The 17652-nt window shown below is 35.1% G+C and overlaps 1 protein-coding gene across 3 annotated transcripts in view; it reads right to left on the bottom strand.

The window, feature by feature from the left end:
• NDUFAF2 (NADH:ubiquinone oxidoreductase complex assembly factor 2) overlaps nucleotides 1-17652 on the bottom strand; it is a 182389-nt gene that overhangs the window by 102842 nt on the left and 61895 nt on the right. For 2 of the 3 annotated variants that reach the window (XM_060142983.1, XM_060142985.1), the window contains exon 2: nucleotides 13679-13837. The exons of the other annotated variant lie outside the window; for it this stretch is intronic. In XM_060142983.1, coding sequence (XP_059998966.1) covers nucleotides 13679-13837 — 159 coding nt within the window. The remainder of the gene's footprint in view (nucleotides 1-13678; nucleotides 13838-17652) is intronic. 3 annotated transcript variants of the gene reach the window in all.

Here is a 17652-nt window from a genome sequence, read left to right as displayed (position 1 = left end):
AAATTAAAGAAGCATAGATTAAAAAGAAATTCTCCTCCACGGCTCCAGAGCTCTTTCCCTACCAAAGTATCTGAAGAGGCCTCATGCTCTAGATGTTGCAGCAACAATATGGTGGAATCTCTCCATCACCCTGGTTTTCTAAGTGGAACTGACAATATTCTCACCCCCAACCTGGAGTAGGCAACTGAGAAAGAAATCTCTGTCATATAAATCACTGGAATTTCAATGGTTATTCTGTTCTAACTTGTATAAACACACTCCAAATTGCAAAGTGGTTATTTCAAGGGGTTGAGGAAGGATTATGGTAGACTTCTGATGTCTATATTAAATATTTTTATTTTTGTATTACTTTTATAATTAGAAAAAAATTAAAATGTAAAAATATAAGAATAAAACACTGACATCCAAAGTATCAATACAAACACTGGTAACAATTCCCACAGATGTGCACTACTTCATTTGAAGAATTATTTCTTATTTAGGTTAACACATTCTTCTCTAAAAGACTGCCTACAGAGAAGGCATCCTCCTATTCATAAATGGCTTTTGGTAGGGCCATATTGGATTTATTACCAACATTCAGGCCCCAAAGTTGGTTATTTCCATTGAATACACAGAATTGGGGTGGGATACACAGAAAAATGTTCAAAGATTAAAGAAGAAAGGCCATGTTTCACTAGACGAGTAAGCGCCTTGTTAAGAAAAATAAGTTCATATTAAGAAAGTACCTAAACTGCTGGTAATCAAAATTACTATCCTACTAAATGGAAAGCTCTACAACATCCTCCTAAGACTGTCAAATAAGGCCAATCTAACCTTACTTCTATTAATTTGATTTTTCTAGATACAACAATGGAAGTCAAATTAAACCTAAAGGGTTCCATGATAGTATTTCAAGGGCAGCCTTGGAAGGAACAAGGTTCCAGGGAAACCCCTTCCTTCTTCCAACAAATCCTCCACTTCAACCAAAAGACCTCCAGTTTTAGTTTTTTTCCACTGGTAGGCCAAATAACATTTTGTCTGAAGAAATGAGCTGGAGCTAAACGATAGAAAATGCTTCATCTAAAATCATGATTGTAGGAAGATACTGACATAAAATATCAACCCACATGAAAGAAGGTGCCACATTAAGGTGCATCTTTTGAATACCAAGTGGTTAAAACCTAGGAAAGGATTCTAATCACTACAAAGCATACATCATTGCAAACAGCCAAATGAACATATGAGCATAATACGTGAAATATAATTATGTCCAAGCTTCCGTTCTCAATGTAATGGTACACTTGATGATCCAAGCTCATCTAATCTAAGAGCCTATACAACTGGTTCTTCATAGTAGGGAAGTCTGTAAGTTTTAGGGCTCAGTTCATCTGCACTGGGGATAGACAAGCAGGTTTACTGGTGAAGTTAGCCTGAGCTGAACTCAAGAACGGACATTGGGAAGACAGAGTTGGGTAACTGGTAAGATTGCTAGAAGGGCTTGTGTTTCAGACAGGAAAGGGTTACATAGGATTACTCTATTTCATCGAGTCTCACAATAATAGGCAGGTCCTTTATTGGAAAGATAGCTTCATGGAGTAGATGAGAATATCTTGTGGAATACAACTGCATGCTTGTTATGCTGCCCTAGAGAGCAGGGACCTACTTAGACATATCCTGCCCAAAGATAGAGCAGCAGGTTCAATGGTTGATAGTTGTCCATATTTTGACAAAGATATCCCCAAAGCTAGTAAAACTGCAAAAACTGTAAACCAGAGCTAGTCACACCAATCTAGAACATTTGTGGTCATATTCACCCTGGGTTTTTACAAAGCACACTGATACACTGGAGGACAACTGGACAGAGGTGACCAGGATGATATGAAATTTAGAAACTACAACTTCTACAGAAAAGTTAGAAGAACCATGAAGTTAATTTACTGATTGAAAGACTCTGAAGGGAGATCAGAGTCATACCATGATTCAAAGGGACAGTACATGGAATCTTTAATTGCCAGTACACGGCAACCTATACCTAACAGGTGCTCTATATATTTTCATGATTAATTCATATCAATCCCCAAAAGCAACTGTTTTTAAAGTTTGTTTTCGCTTACTGGGCTTCTCTTAAAGAAGGATTCAACCAGCATACTTTTAAAAACAAAATTTTCTTTCCTTCTCTTCCCTTCCTCCCTTTCTCTCCCCCACTTTTCCTCTTTTTCCCCTTCCTTCCTTCCTTCCTTCCTTCCTTCCTTCCTTCCTCATCCCTCCCTCCCTCCCTTTCTAAGTAATATATTCACATGGTTCAAACATAAAGCATAAAATGGTCTACAGTGAAAAAACTCCCTCCTACGCCTATGTCCTATTGGCTGAGTTCCCATCCCTGCACATAAACATAGCTGGCAACCCCTCTTTATTAGTTTATCTTTCCAGAAATTACTTTTATGCACACAAAAGTCAATATAAAATTTATATGTATGTATATTATACACATACACACACATATAATTTTACCCCTTTTGTTTTTCCACAAATCACTTACTCTACAAACTTTTCTGCACTTTTCCTTTTACTTAGTGACATATACACATTTACTGTGTATATGTACAATTTATGGTACTGGCCCACTAATGATAAGCACTTGGGTTTAAGAGGAATTTAAATTACAATTATGGAATTATTTGTTTATAAAGGACCAACAAATTTCAAACTGAAGGTAAAAATCTCCTATGGTTAAAACAGCATTATCAAGATTACTGGGTTCATTTAGGTACTTAGAATAATAGTACTAAGTTCAAAAGTAAAAATACATTTCTAAAGAAGACTCCAGCATAGTAATAGTTATAAATCTACTTGCTCATATCTAGATTTTTAATTTGAGTTTATTATGGGTAATTTTATCCATATGATTCACTCACAAGATATGTCATGGAAACTGTCAGGCTTCCAGAAGCATACCTGGTTTGCCCATGGCTGCCACAGAGATTTCTATTTTGATTCATGGCATGTGAAAGCATCATTGGAAAGCAGAAAGAAAATAATTACCAAGTGGCCCTTAAAATCATCACTTTCCTCTAGGAAACATGGTGAACAAATGTCTAAAAAGATGTCCTCTACTAAAAACAATGACTCTTTTCTCCTTATTAGGAGAAGACAATTTGAGTGACTGCCCGTAAGATTTAGCCATTACAAGAGATGTTTATTCACCCAGTTGGATAAACTAAATTTTGCTTATAATTCATAATTTATTTATGTAGCTAAAAATACATACATTTAAGTCTTTGCCAGTTTTCAAAATTGGCAATCTCTTATTCTAGTACTGGTCCATTTCCTGTAATGAGTTAAATTAATATTTCTTACTTACAGTCTCTATAAGGGAGAGAATTTAATATACAAAGACTAGGAATTCTTGTATATTAAAATTCATGAAAAAAAATGGGACCGGTGAAAACAACCTACAACTACCTCAAAGAGTCATTAGTGCCTCTATTGGCAGTATTTCAACTACTGAGTAAGAAATATTCAAAGGGGCAATTTAAAACTACTTGTAATTAAAGAGAGACCAAAAAAAATGACACTAGTAAATGGAGAATATATTTAAATTGAGACAGAAGAATATTATTTAATGACCATTTTTCATATCTTAGAAATTTAGGCTATAAGCTAAGCCTTTAAGATTAAAAATTTTTAATTTTTATATATCCATTTAGATGTTATTTTGGAATGTCAGTTCTTCATAAAATACCATGTTACTTTAAATTATGTTTTTTAGTCTTTTTACTAAAATGTAATCTTTACAAATGATATGTGCTTTGGACAAAATTTTGATAGTTAAGCAATCATTTATTTTCAGTTGTGCTCTATCATGTTAGAGCAAAATTGTGACAAACTGAATATTCTCTGGAGAATTCAGATTGACAGCCCTTTAGAAATGTCATTTACTTTAAAATTCACTTCAGATCTTATCTTTCATATGAATGGGATCTAAAAGTGGTAGTAACAGCTAGCATACCTTTGCTAACAATAGAAACCTAAGCCTGCCAATTATCTCCAACCTTTTCCATACAGAATATCCTTATGATTATTTATATTCTTGTCTTCCTCAAGTATGCAAATTTAATAAAAAAACTAACATGTTTATTCAGGAAGAATACATTTGGGAACCTTAAAAAATAAATGTGCCCACAGACTTATGTGATAAATATTTGGGGGACACTGAATCATGTGCCTACTATGGATGAGTATGACATGGTTTTGTCCCTGAGGACTTCACAGTACAGTAGACAGGACAAATATGTAAAAGTAAGTAGTAAAACATAATACGTTTATAGGAGAATGGTTAGGAATACTGTCTTGGTTTCCTAGGGTTGTCGTAACAAAATACCACAAACTGGGTATTTTAGAATAAGAGAAATTTATTCTCTCACAGTTCTGGAGGCTAGAAGTCCAAAATCAAGGTGTAGGCAGGGCCATGCTCCCTCTGAAGACTTTGGGAAGATTTCATCTTTGCATCTTCTAGTGGTGTTGGCATTCCTTGGCATCTCTAGGCATGTAGCTGCATCACTGCAGTCTCTGCCTCCATCTTCAAAAGACCTTCTCTGTGTGTTGTCTCCTCTTCTTGTAAGACACTAGTCACTGAATTTAGGGCCCACTCTAACCTAGTAGGACCTCACCTTAACTAATTACATATGTAAAGACCTTATTTTGGGCAGACAAGAACTTCTAGGGGATACTATTCAACCCATTACATTGACCATGTATAAGGGAAAAAAGCAAAAAACAAACAAACAACAAAAAAAAACTTGTCAGACTGTGTAAACTTCAAGTTAAAGTGTTCTACAATTTGTGTTTCGTGGTTGAAGCTGGGGAAAGAGGACAACTTTGTAACTTCTCAAAAGTTCTTAAAGTGTTCTGTTCTATGTGCAAATCTTCATTTCAATGATGGATCTGAGATGATTTAATAGAATATCTTCAAAGTCCAAAAGAGTTATTGTGTCTTGATCTATATCAACGGCCCTTCAAAATTTCACCCTGTACTATGAAAAATTACAAAATAAAGTAGGGATGACTGTTCCATCCATCCCTGCTTGCAGCAGCGTGTATCTCATCCGAATTAAGGGCAAGGTTGGTTTTCTCTTTGATGAGACATAAGTGAGATGTTTGATTTTTATTAAATGTAATTATTCATACTTGCCAGAAAGAACAGAAATACAGTCACAATCATTAAAACAAAAGAACCAGCTATCCCATCACCTGAGGGATTCTTAAAGACATCAGAAGTCCCCCAAATCACAGTCTGACAATTAACATCTAAGTTAATTGGCAAAACAGGTTAAATATATCTTTCCTTGTACTGTTTACCAAATAGTATTTCTGTGGTAGAAAATGACAAAATTATTCACTAACATTCAGTTTGAAAGTTGGGCTTAATTACTATTTTCTAGGAGGTAAATATATTTCTTTGAGTTTTGGGATTTAAAAAAAAAAGATTTACGTCACAACATTCATAGTTTCTCTTTTTGAGAACTATTATCTACTTGTTTTGTGTGCTTCATAAAATGCCTGATAGATGTTATACCTTCTTCAAAAACATGATTCTTTAGAAAATGAATTCTATAATACGCTTGCTACAAATATGGTCTCTTCCCACCCCCTTTTTCAACAGTAGCTTAAATAATGCAAGTACAAATGCCACTTCTTTAAATATCTGATGGGTCCTCAGCACTCTGGCATGTGTTAGCTTTGTCCCCAAGCTTTTTTTTTTCTTGGCCTGTCAGCTGTGAGAAACAGTTTTCTACCAATTACTGTCAAAATATGAATAAATTCAAAACTGAAAATATAAGCACTGAATATTTTCAGTAAATTTATCCCAAAACTACATTAAAATAGGGATTTAGCATGTAAACAAGGAATTTAGTAAGTAATAAGGAAGAAGCATCACATTGTACTTTGTCTTCTCTAAATAAAAACACAATATAAGAAGATAAAGGGAAAAGCACTTAAGCACAGAAGAGAAATGGGCAAATTACAGTGAGCGTATGAAATGAAAAGAAAGTTACAGCTGCAAAGAGAGTATCAACTAAGAACTATGACTCCCGAAAACAATGTTAGAGTTGTTCCTGGGCTTTTCCCCCTTTTTGAATGATTGATTATGACCTAATAACAAATAATTTTTAAAAGATTTATATAGCATTTCTCTCTCTGTCCAACACTGGTTTCCTTAAGTATGTGGCGCTAAACAAACATTAGGCCCGCAGCTGGTTGTTAACATGATTGGGGTTCAAAAGGTGTTGAGAAACATGCTATAAAAAATAGCAGTGTTCTTAGGTTAATACTGTTAATAAAACCTCAAATAAACAAGATACAGTTGGCTCTTAACTCTAGACTGGTTCTGTGCCAAAAATTTTTTTGGGGGGGGAGGTTTAATAAAAATCCTAAGTTTACAGGTACAACTAATAAGTATACAGTTTGAGTTGGCTCTGTATACATAATCCCAATGGTCTGGTCCATCAACCTAGTTTGATCAGAACACTGCTCTTCTAGTCCTGAATCACGATTAGTTTGTATACCATGGTGATGATGCACAATTATTCCCAGGATACATTCTTTTAAACTCATTTTCAGAATAGGCATTATGTTGCCCTTTGTGTACTGTCACACATTCTTCTCAAATGTCTTCTTTTATACTTCCTTCTTAATGGTCTGTGTACATTATAGATTGCAGTTTAACAAACTCACACAGAATAGAAGATTTGGGCCTGAAAGTCATAGTTTGTGTCATTACTGACCTCTACCTCTCGCTCTGACCCCTCCCTACTTCTTATCACCCACATTCAGTCAAAGTCATGTTATCATTTCTTTCCTCTAAATGCCCCTCACAAGTGTGCATCTTTTACAGCCCACTATCACCCTTTACTTCAGACTAGCACTATTTGCCTGTATTACTGCAGCAGCAATAGCTTCCTAAATGAACATGTGCACTCCAATCCATCTTGCATAACACTGCCAGAATAATCTCCCTAAATTACCCCTTTAATCATGTCGTAACTCTTTCAGAACTATTCAAAGGCTCACCATTACCTATAGAAGCATTTCTCAAAACAGGTTTTATAGAACAATAGAGTTTCACAAGATTTTCACATGTTTCAGTTCAAAAAAGAAAAGAATTCTTTTGCCATGTGAAGCTTAGCAGAAAAAGTGGTTTCTGTACAAGATTTTTCAGAGCTTTCAATATACTAAAAACACATTATATATATCCAAGGGTGGGAGAGTATACATTTCCCAAATTTATTTCATTGCATAACTCTTCTACCACACAATACCTTGTAATCCGTCCTAGAACGTCGTGATGGTTTTTAGAAGCACAAACTCCTTAGTTTGCTCATTATGACTCTCTAACTTCTGACCTCAAACTATTCCTAAACCTACCTCTCACTAACTTCTGTATGAATTCCCACCTTCAACTGGACTCCACACTCAGTGTACTCTGAGCAAGCTATATGTATGTATGACTCTATCCTCCTTGTCTATAAAAACTCTGTAAACATTTCATAGCCAAGTTCAAGTTTCAGTTCTTTCACAAAGCTTCCCCTAACAATTCAAGGGCACAATGATCTCTTTCTCTTCTGAACTACACCACTTACACTTCATCTAATGCTCCATGTGGCACTCGATCACTGCTTGAACACAAATCTTCTAGAGACTTGCCTTTGAATTTAGTTTGTGGTTCCCTCTCCCTCACTAGAAAGCAAAGTCCTTGAAGGAAAAGGCATACCTTTTGTATATGCCCCATAGTATTTACAGCTTTGCAATGAACAAGGCCTAGAAAATATCTGCCAATTAGACGAAAAAAAGATTTCTTAGGACAGTGTGCTGTTTGCCCCTCTAGATCCAGTCCCTGCCTTTCTGCCCTCTGCCCTAGGAAGCTGACCTATATGGATTACATCAAAGGTTCCCTTTGCCCTCTGGATTCTACTGGGATTCAGATATTAGGGAATACCAACAGGAGACTAGAAGGAAGGAAGGAGAATAAGGTCAGAGAATTTATTTTGCTGGCTCACTCCCTACAAATTCAAATGGCCTGGCTGTTTCCCTTACTCAAGGTCACAACTCCAGGCCCAAGAAACCACTTCTCCTCACCCTTTTAGGCTTGCAAATGGTGAAGACACCCTGCTGTTAACCCTCTAGTATTGCACTTGTGGTTTCCTACACCCTGTGGTTTCCCTCCTAGACCCTGCCCACACCTTTACATAGTCCCTTATTATCTAATTTGAATGTGCCATCTGTTTCTTGCCTGAATCCTAACTGATACAGATGGTATACAAATCTTTTGGCTGTTTTAAAAAATACTTATTAGTCTCATAATACTAAGAATAGGCAATGGATTTGTTTTGAAAATCTAAAACTAAATACAGGCTATAGTCTACAATGAGTTTTAGAACTCGTTTATGATTCACTTGAAGGAAGAAACCATGACTTATTCATCTTTCTAACCCTGTGCCTAGAAAAGTCACATGCACACTGTTCACAATAAACACTCACGTAACTGGATTTAATCAACTGCGGCAAAGATAGCTCGTGCTCACCAATTATGCACAAGCTCCTCTATATCTTCCAGTCTCCCCTGCTGTTTGGTGGAGGTCACATGACTGGGTTCTGGCCAGTGGAATATGGGTAGAAGAGACATATGCCTCTTCCAGGCCCAGCCCTTAAAATCATCCCAAGTGAGCTTTCAGCTAGCTCTCTTCTCCCTTTGTCAACCTTGAAGATTTTTTCCAAGTGATGAAAATATAAAATAAATGACAGCTGCCTGATTCAAGAAATAAATGCTTGTGTTAAGCCACTGAGCTTTGTAACTTATTTATTATTTATCTAATTGAGTTCAAGTATCCCCTACTTATAACAATTTTGCATTTTAAATAACAACTGATTTTTAACTTCTATTTGGATATGATAGCTTTCTCATGAATTTTTTCATCATAAGACTAATCAGATGCTCCACACTATACAATGAATGAAAATAAATGCCTAATTATTACTGACAAACAGAAAAAAGAATTGAAGGCATTCTTTTTATTTGTTTGGCGTTAAGAAAGCCTCAGAATAAGATAACTGTAAAATGGGGTGTTGTGATATGAGGAGTTCTACTTCTAGGCTGAGACCCCAGGAGCAGGCCCATGTCTTGTTCCTCTTGGCATTATAGTGAAGAGGAGAGAAAGGGCTGTTCTGTGGTTGAAAAAAGAAGGCATAAAGAATGGTCTTTGCAGAAGTTTGGAACATTTACAGATTTTCTAAGTATTTTCTTTTTGTTTTTTTAACATTTATTTATTTATTTAATCTATTTATTTTTTATTTGGTTGCACTGGGTCTTAGTTGCAGCAGGCAGGCTCCTTAGTTGCAGCTTACTGGCTCCTTAGTTGCAGCATGTGGGCTCGTTAGTTGCAGCTCAAGGGCTCCTTAGTTGCGGCTCACCAGCTCCTTAGTTGACGCATGTGGGCTCCTTAGTTGCAGCAGGCAGGCTCCTTTAGTTGCGGCTCGTGGGTTCCTTAGTTGTGGCTCACTGGCTCCTTAGTTGCGGCACGTGGGCTCCTTAGTTGTGGCACACAAACTCTTGGTTGAGGCATGCATGTGTGATCTAGTTCCCTGACCAGGGATCAAACCCAAGCCCCCTGCACTGGTAGCAAGGAGTCTTAACTACTGCGCCACAAGAGAAGTCTCCCCAAGTATTTTCTTTATGTTCCCTCTTGCCTATGTTATGTTTTATATTTTCAGCTTAAAAGCATTTCTCAAAAAATAAGAGAAAAAAAAGGGAACAGAGCTGTCTTGTTCTCTTTCATCTATTAAAAATATACTATTTTCTTAAGTAATGGGTTAAGCTTTTGAAATTTTTATGCTCCAAATGTTTTTAGCTTTTTGTGTCTACTTAATACTCATATTCAATGTTATCAAAGAAGAACATATTTGTTACCTACATATATTTACCCATCTAAGAAAAACCAAATATATACACTTACATAAATTCATATATAAAAGTAGATGGCCATTTTGTGTCATTTGTAAGACTTAAAAAAGTCTCATCTTTTTGAGGTTTAGTCTTTCTAGGAGTATGTTTTATTGATTTGAGCAACTGTCCTTGGCTTTGTGTTCTGTTCATAGTTTGAACATGCCGTTTTGTTGAATTTTGATGATTATGTGGGAACACATCAGGCCCCCTATCTTACTGCCATTACATTTCCTGTGGCTACAGTTACAGACATTTTTGTGTTCTTGCCCTTTTAAAACACTAGTTAGAGCACTGCCTTTAGCAGACTTTCCATCTCCATCTCCTCATTAGGATTAGTAACAGATATACTGTCAGTAATTTTTTTTTAGACCTTTTCCATTCCTCTTGAAATATAAATACTTACCTATTTTTCCTGCAGAGCTTTCTGAAGACTCCTCTTCTAATGTATGGGTTAGAATATATATCTAACTCTCTACAGCACTGCTTTCCTTAGCTACCATAAACTCTAAAATTATATACTGACTTCTCTCAAGTTTCTACTTTACTGATCAATTTTCTCCTTAATGATCAGAATTAGGCCACGAATAGTAGATGTTTCACTCTCCTTCTGACAAAACAAATGAGAACCTCAGCCAATGATTTATCATATGCAGCAGGTGTGTGTGTGTGAACGCACGTGCACACTATCTATTTATGTACAATTGTTTCCTATAGAGTTAAATATAAAGACACTCCTTTTGTTTGTCTAATCTCTCCCTATTCCTTTTTTCTATGAGAAGTTTTACGTCCTTCTAAGTGGTCTACTTAGTATAGCTTTGGTTTATCCCTACTCTGATTTTTAAAAATACAGATGAACCAAAACATTCCAAGAAAGAATAATTCTATATAAGGAGAGTTTAAGATTATCATTGCCAGAACAACCTGAATTTCTGCTGAACAAATACTGGAATGAATAAATTTATAAATAAATTGTACTTACAAGTATAAGAGAATGTTCAATACTTATCATACAAGAAGTGTCCTAAGTCATTCCAGGTTTACTAATTATAGGTACCATTAAATGAAAATGTAAACAATTTTATGATAAAAATTAAATCTATACCACAAAATGGGTATCATATGGACTATAAAACAGATTTGTATCATGAAGGATAATATATAATAAAGCCCCTACTTGAAAGGATATCTTTAATATTTTCCATAGTACTATAATAAATTCATTATGTATTGGCATATATAGTATAAAAAATCTACATCACTGTCTTCATATAGTGTAATAATTAAGGTTCAAAAAAACCTTATATAAACCCAATTTCTTAGAAGTTATCTATGTAAAAGCATAATGGTTATTCGACGATTGCTGAGAGGTACAGAACTTGTCACCTATATCCATGACTCTCACATGAGTTGAAGTGGTTGATAAGTATAATGGATGTAATAAAGGAGTCTATACAAAACTAAGTTTAAAAGAGCAGTCAAAGGAACTAAACAGAAGAGATGACAGTGATAAGGCAGCCAGGAAAAGGAGCTAAGGAGGCAGACAAATGGTGTACCTAAGGCAAAGAATAATGGTAACTAAAGAATGGGTGTTTGTTAGAAGTAGGTTCAGGAAAAATCTTAATGTTCCAGTTTAAAATAGAAAGGTTACATAACTTTAAACTTAAACTGCTTGACCTTTTGCTATAAGAAACCTCATCAGTTATTTCGGGAATTAGAAGTAATCGTCAATATGCTTTCAAGTATTAAAGAAAAAGAGGAAGGAAGGGAGGAAGGAAGAGGAAAACAGAGGAAATTAATTGTTAAACTATCTAGATATTATATAACATATCTTACTTGTATATTTAGATTTATTAACCTTTTAATAGATCGAAACACTTCACATTTTAAAAATGCTAAGAAAGAAAACATTTAAAGCAAAAAACTATTAGAAAACATAATCAACGAATTTACACATAAAAAAATCTAAATTAAGAAGTAGATACCTCAAAAGAAATGTGGTCCAAACTAGTCAGATTCAATAAAGGATCTAAGAGCTGAGGTCTGTTGGTGACAGCACAGCTTGCAAAAGTGTTATTCCAAGTCTCAGTTTCTGAACCACACCATGAACCTCTAACAAATAGTAGAAGAGTAATAGATACATACTCTGAACACATTTAAATGGTAAGAATGAATAAGATAGGGAATGGGAAAACAGGGAATAGGAAGGCAAAAGAGAATTGGCTACTCTATATAAGGCAACTCCAGACTTAACTTGAAGAGTTGATAAGTTTCCCTACTTGTCATGTCCATTCTACCTAAATTCTCAAAACTCTGTTTGTCAGAAGTCTTGGATTAACCAATATGCACTCCCTAACTACCCATCAAAGACAGTATAGTATATCCCCTAAGATTCCTATACATGCCCTATTACTAAAATCTAATTCAAAGACCTTTATGCTCATCCTACATTAAAAACTTGAAACACCATCTGGCTCTTTACACTTGTGAGCACTGAATAATCTTTTAGACACACCATTTAAAGGCATGATCTCAGTCAGTCAGAGCTTCATCAGGATTTCACTTTCCCTTTTCTCTAGAGTCCAGCTGCTAATGCAGTCTATGGTCACTCAGGCTATTGCTGGATCACCATAGCTCCCAGTTCACATAAAGAATAAATAAAGGCAGAAACCAAAACGCTCTCTAAACATAACCTTCTAGAATGGGTGGCTGTGAAAAGATTAAGCTAGCTGATAGCAAAGGGACATTTCAACATTAAGATTCTAAAAAGAAGAGACTGGTTGAGACTAGAGATATATTTTGTTTATACTTTAAATCTGAAAATAGGAATACACTTTTATCTGGTTGTAGCAAACTGCCTGGCAAATGACAAACAGCTTTGCCCCTTACCTGACCTCTGTTCACTGGTGCACATCACATACTGGGATGAAGACACTTGCCCAGTAAAGTGTCAACAATATTACTTTAAAAAATTTCAGGGATAGGCCTAGAATGTGCATGTGATTTCAGATTCAGAAAAAAATGCACAGTAGCCAAGCAACAATCTGACAAATAGAACTGTGTCTTGATCATAGCAATATGTAACATAGGAAAAATGCTTGCTCAAACCCCAGAGAAAAATAGTGTCAAGGAAAGAATATGTTTGACCTCTCAGGTAACAACTTCTAAATGTAGTGAACTCTTGTGTGCATTGACAAAGAGAAATCAATAGCACAGATAATCCAACAGGCTTGGCAAAGATCTCGTATATTTAGTTTTGAAAGCAAGTATTCACCCAGACCGCTCTCCTACAGTGTGTCAGGCCTTGTGTTACTGGTCAGAGGGTCAGAGTGGGTGAAGAATATACTTAAACATGTGTTAAAACCCAACATGGTAAGATTGATAAAAAGTGATCTGTATAGTTCCGTAAGGGCACAGTGTTCCATTATTCCAAATAGCATGCCCAGGGTACACACAAGCTGAGCGTCACGGAGACAGATGACTGATGGGTTAAAAACAGTCAGAGGAAATACACAAAACATAATACAAAGTTGCCTAGTGCTAGTAAGGCTATGGAGAAAAGGGACACTCCCCTACACTGGGGTGAGAAATGTGAATTGTTAAGATTTTTTTGGAAAGTACTCTGGTAATATTCATTAATAAATATTGGACATATCCTTTGCTACTGCAATGTCAACTCTGGGAATTTATTTTACATACGTAAAAGCATGAGTAGGGGGCTTCCCTGGTGGCGCAGTGGTTGGGAGTCTGCCTGCCGATGCAGGGGACGCGGCTTCGTGCCCCGGTCCGGGAGGATCCCGCATGCCGCGGAGGGGCTGGGCCCGTGAGCCATGGCCCCTGGGCCTGCGCGTCCGCAGCCTGTGCTCCGCAACGAGAGAGGCCGCAGCGGCGAGAGGCCCGCGTTCCGCAAAAAAAAAAAAAAAAAAAAGCATTAGTAGGAAAGGATATTTGTACAGGATGTTTACTGGAGCATTTTCAGTAGTAGTAAAAAAAATTGCAAGCAACTGAAATGTCCATTAATGTATTAATCAAAGGCTAAATAAACTGTGGCATTATCCATATTATGACAATACGAATTTTAAAAGGAATTGCTTTTGGTCTATATCTTCTGATCTAAGTAACGGTCATGATTTACTGCTGAGTAAGAAACACAAGTGCCAGGGAAAGGTAAATATAATGATTCCATTTTTTATAAAAAATAAATAATACTCCCTCCAAAGAAACCTTATTTCTACATATTTGTATATAAATATACAAACTGTATGAGATGGAAAAGCTATAGGAGCTGTGGAAGCATAATTCTAGACTACTCATGTTGAGTGTGACTAGAGGATGGGGATAAGTGAAAAACAAACACTCATACAGCAAAATCGGGGGGAAATGCTCATGCTATACAAAGTAAAGGGAAAATACATAGAACTCCCAAGTATTACACACTCCCTCATTTCATTCAGGTTTCTTTTCAAATGGAACATCATCAGAGAGATCCTTTTAGAACTTCCTATCTAGTCACCACATCCCCATTCTGTCACATTCTAGCCCCTTATCTTGCTTTGTAGTTATTCATATTCATGAGTAACATTATATTACATATTCATTTATTTACTGTCTCTCTCTCTCCCACTAAAATGCAAACTCCATGAAGGTGGAGAGGGGGCTTTGTGTTGTTTACTACTGTGTTGCCACAGTAGTTGCCAGCACCTAAAATAGTTTCTGATACATAGGTATCAGTAATAAATGTTTGTTGAATAAATAAAGAATAAATTATATCTCATGGATAAAAACTAAAAATACACATGAGCAGAAGCAAGACACTAAAATAGCAAATGAAGATACTGATTTAATTGGGTGATGAAATTGGTAGCAACTTAAAGAAAAAGGTGACTTTTAATAAGCAGTAAATTAAATTAGCTAGGCTCATGTATTTTGGAATGCTGAATACTGCAAATTCTCAAATGGGTAGGCAGGGAGGGAAAAGAAGAAAGAAAGAGGGAGAAGTCTAGAATGACTTCTTGAATGAATGACCCCAAAATGTGTATGCCTGAGTAAGGCTAGGAAGAAAAAGCACAAATGAGAAAATAGTTTTTCCAAATACCTGTGAAATCTATGCTGGACACAGTGGTACTTCTCTCATAAAATAGTATTGCTTTGGTTTGTAAACTAATGCATAAGAAGTAAAAATATACTTAAGTGGCAGATTCTGGTATTAACACAGAGAATAAAACAATAGCAAGTAATGTTGAAAAAGCAAGCCTTCATAAACTCCTAGCAGAATAAGCACACTCTTGTTATGTAATCTGAAGATGCTCATTTAACACCTAAAGCAAATTCTGAAACTCCGAAAAATGTCCATGTGTATATTTTAGCACAAATATCAGAAATGTATACTGTTCTTCTCAAATTAAAATAGTTTACAATATAGATATAGTAGATGTTCTCAAATATAATTAAATATAACAAAACTAATGGAATCAGTTTCTATGTTCTTATATTCTTAAATAATCTAGTACATTAAAAAAAATAAAAGCTAACAATTATGTATATATTTTCTGGGTAACAATCTCACTTTTATATTTAGACTACATAATTTTAAACAAAATATAATTTTTTTCACAGAAAGGATACATTTTTACATACAATTGTGCAAATACTAATCTTCCAATAAAGCCATCTGAGGGCACCCTGTTATGGTTAAAACACACTGTCCACAGAGACAAAGAACTCTGCGGGAACAATGAACACATTCTTGAGTCGTTTAGTTCACCTACAATCCATGAATATTTTAAAATCATGTACAATATGAAATCTCTACCAGACAAGCATTAAACAAAAGAATTAACTTTTTGCCAATTTTGCTCAAAAAAAACCCCACTTTAAAATGAGAATGAAATAATTTCCTTGAAAAGGCAACTTGTTATCTGTGATTGTTACTTGGCTGTCTGTTCAAAACATTTTTTTAATATTTAAAATAATGAGTTGATATTCTCAAAAAGTGAATTGTGTGTTACTTACAAGAACATGAAATGATTTTTCAATCGTATAAAAAACAAGCTTGTACTCTGTTCCTACAATACTGATCTTTTATCTTGAAAGGCTCTTATGAAAATAACCCACACAATAAAACCTTCTATAACTTCAAGAAATACCTTATTTTTCCTATTTAAATAGTAAAGACGAATAAACTGACTTTTAGGTACATATTACATTTTCTACGTATGACTAAACACATATTTAGATATCAAATGTAGACATATTTAGTTAAAATCAATTAAACTGAGAAGTCCTTCCCTTCTGGCTGTCCATATTTTTCTTTAATCCTGGTCAGTGTAAACCCTTATTACCAGTAATTTGCCACTATAACGCTGAGGAAAAATGCTAGCCTCACAATTTTTGTCATTTCTCTCCCCCCTCTTCCTCTGCAGGCTGCTACTGTTGATGGCCTTTATGGAAATATAAATTCAATCAGCAGCTGCAAATTTCATGAGACGTCCATCTTCATGCTGAATTTCTAACTGAGTGTCAAAACAATCTGTGGATTTCTCCCTGATGAAACACACATTGAATTGTAAATTTCTCCAATTTCCTCATGTTTGAATTTCAGCTGCAGCAAAATAGTGCTAGCCCAGATATACTGCCGACCAGGCTGAAACAAGTAATTTTCTTTTCTTACCCCTTCATGCCTGTTAAAAGAGTTAAATGTTTTTAAAAGCCATGAAACAAAATATTTCCTCCCAAATTAAAGAATTGAATTTTCTATACAATTATATAAAATGAGGATATAAAAACCATTAATATATTTTATATGTTTTAAAAGAGATTTTTTTTTCTCAAGAGATTTATTTGTTGTATATGGTTATCTTTCTTTCTATTGCTTTTGGTGGTGAATAATGCTATGAGCTTTCATAAAATTAATATTTCTATATACAGTGTCAAGATAGTACATAAATGAAATGCAGTCACAGAATAATTACTAGTAACTTCAAGTTTAATGAGATATATTTTCATTAAGTATTGACAAGAGTAAAAATATTAAAGCAAAGAACTATACCAGTTAGACTAAGCATTCTTTTTTTTTTTTTTTTTTTTTTTTTGGCTGCGCTGCACAGCATGCTGCTGGATCCTAGTTCCCCCAACAGGGATTGAACCCACTCCGCCTTCAGAGGAAGCCTGGAATCCTAACCACTGGACAACCAGGGAAGTCCCTAGGCATTCTTCTTAATACATACTTATAAGTGAGTTAACTTTTTCACCAGAGAATCACTTTCAACTGAGTAGCTAAACATAATTGCTTTTAAATAACTCACCATTAAGGAACCTATATTATTTTACAACTAAATAAGCAAAAATATCATGTGTTTAAAAAAGATATCTCAAGAAACCCATTAATTGACTCGCATTCCAAGAGAGCAACTTCTTGTTCTTACAAACATCTTTTCATTAATGTCACTAACAAAATAATTCATAGCACTATTTAAAAATTCAACAAGAGTGAAAATGTTAAAAGTTACATGTGAGTTTATAGTCAATAAAACACATGTTTTACTAGAAAATACCAAAAAATTTTTTTAAAATAAAATAAAATAAAAATTCAACAGGACATTGCAGTAAGCAAACCTTATGGGTGATCTGTAAAACAAGTAATGAAATAATCATTCATTCTTTCAACAAACATT

This window comes from Lagenorhynchus albirostris, chromosome 3, assembly GCF_949774975.1.
Source record: "Lagenorhynchus albirostris chromosome 3, mLagAlb1.1, whole genome shotgun sequence".
Classification (NCBI taxonomy): domain Eukaryota; kingdom Metazoa; phylum Chordata; class Mammalia; order Artiodactyla; family Delphinidae; genus Lagenorhynchus; species Lagenorhynchus albirostris.
The sequence above is the reverse complement of the archived record's forward strand: the minus strand, read 5'-3'. Positions and strand labels throughout refer to the sequence as shown.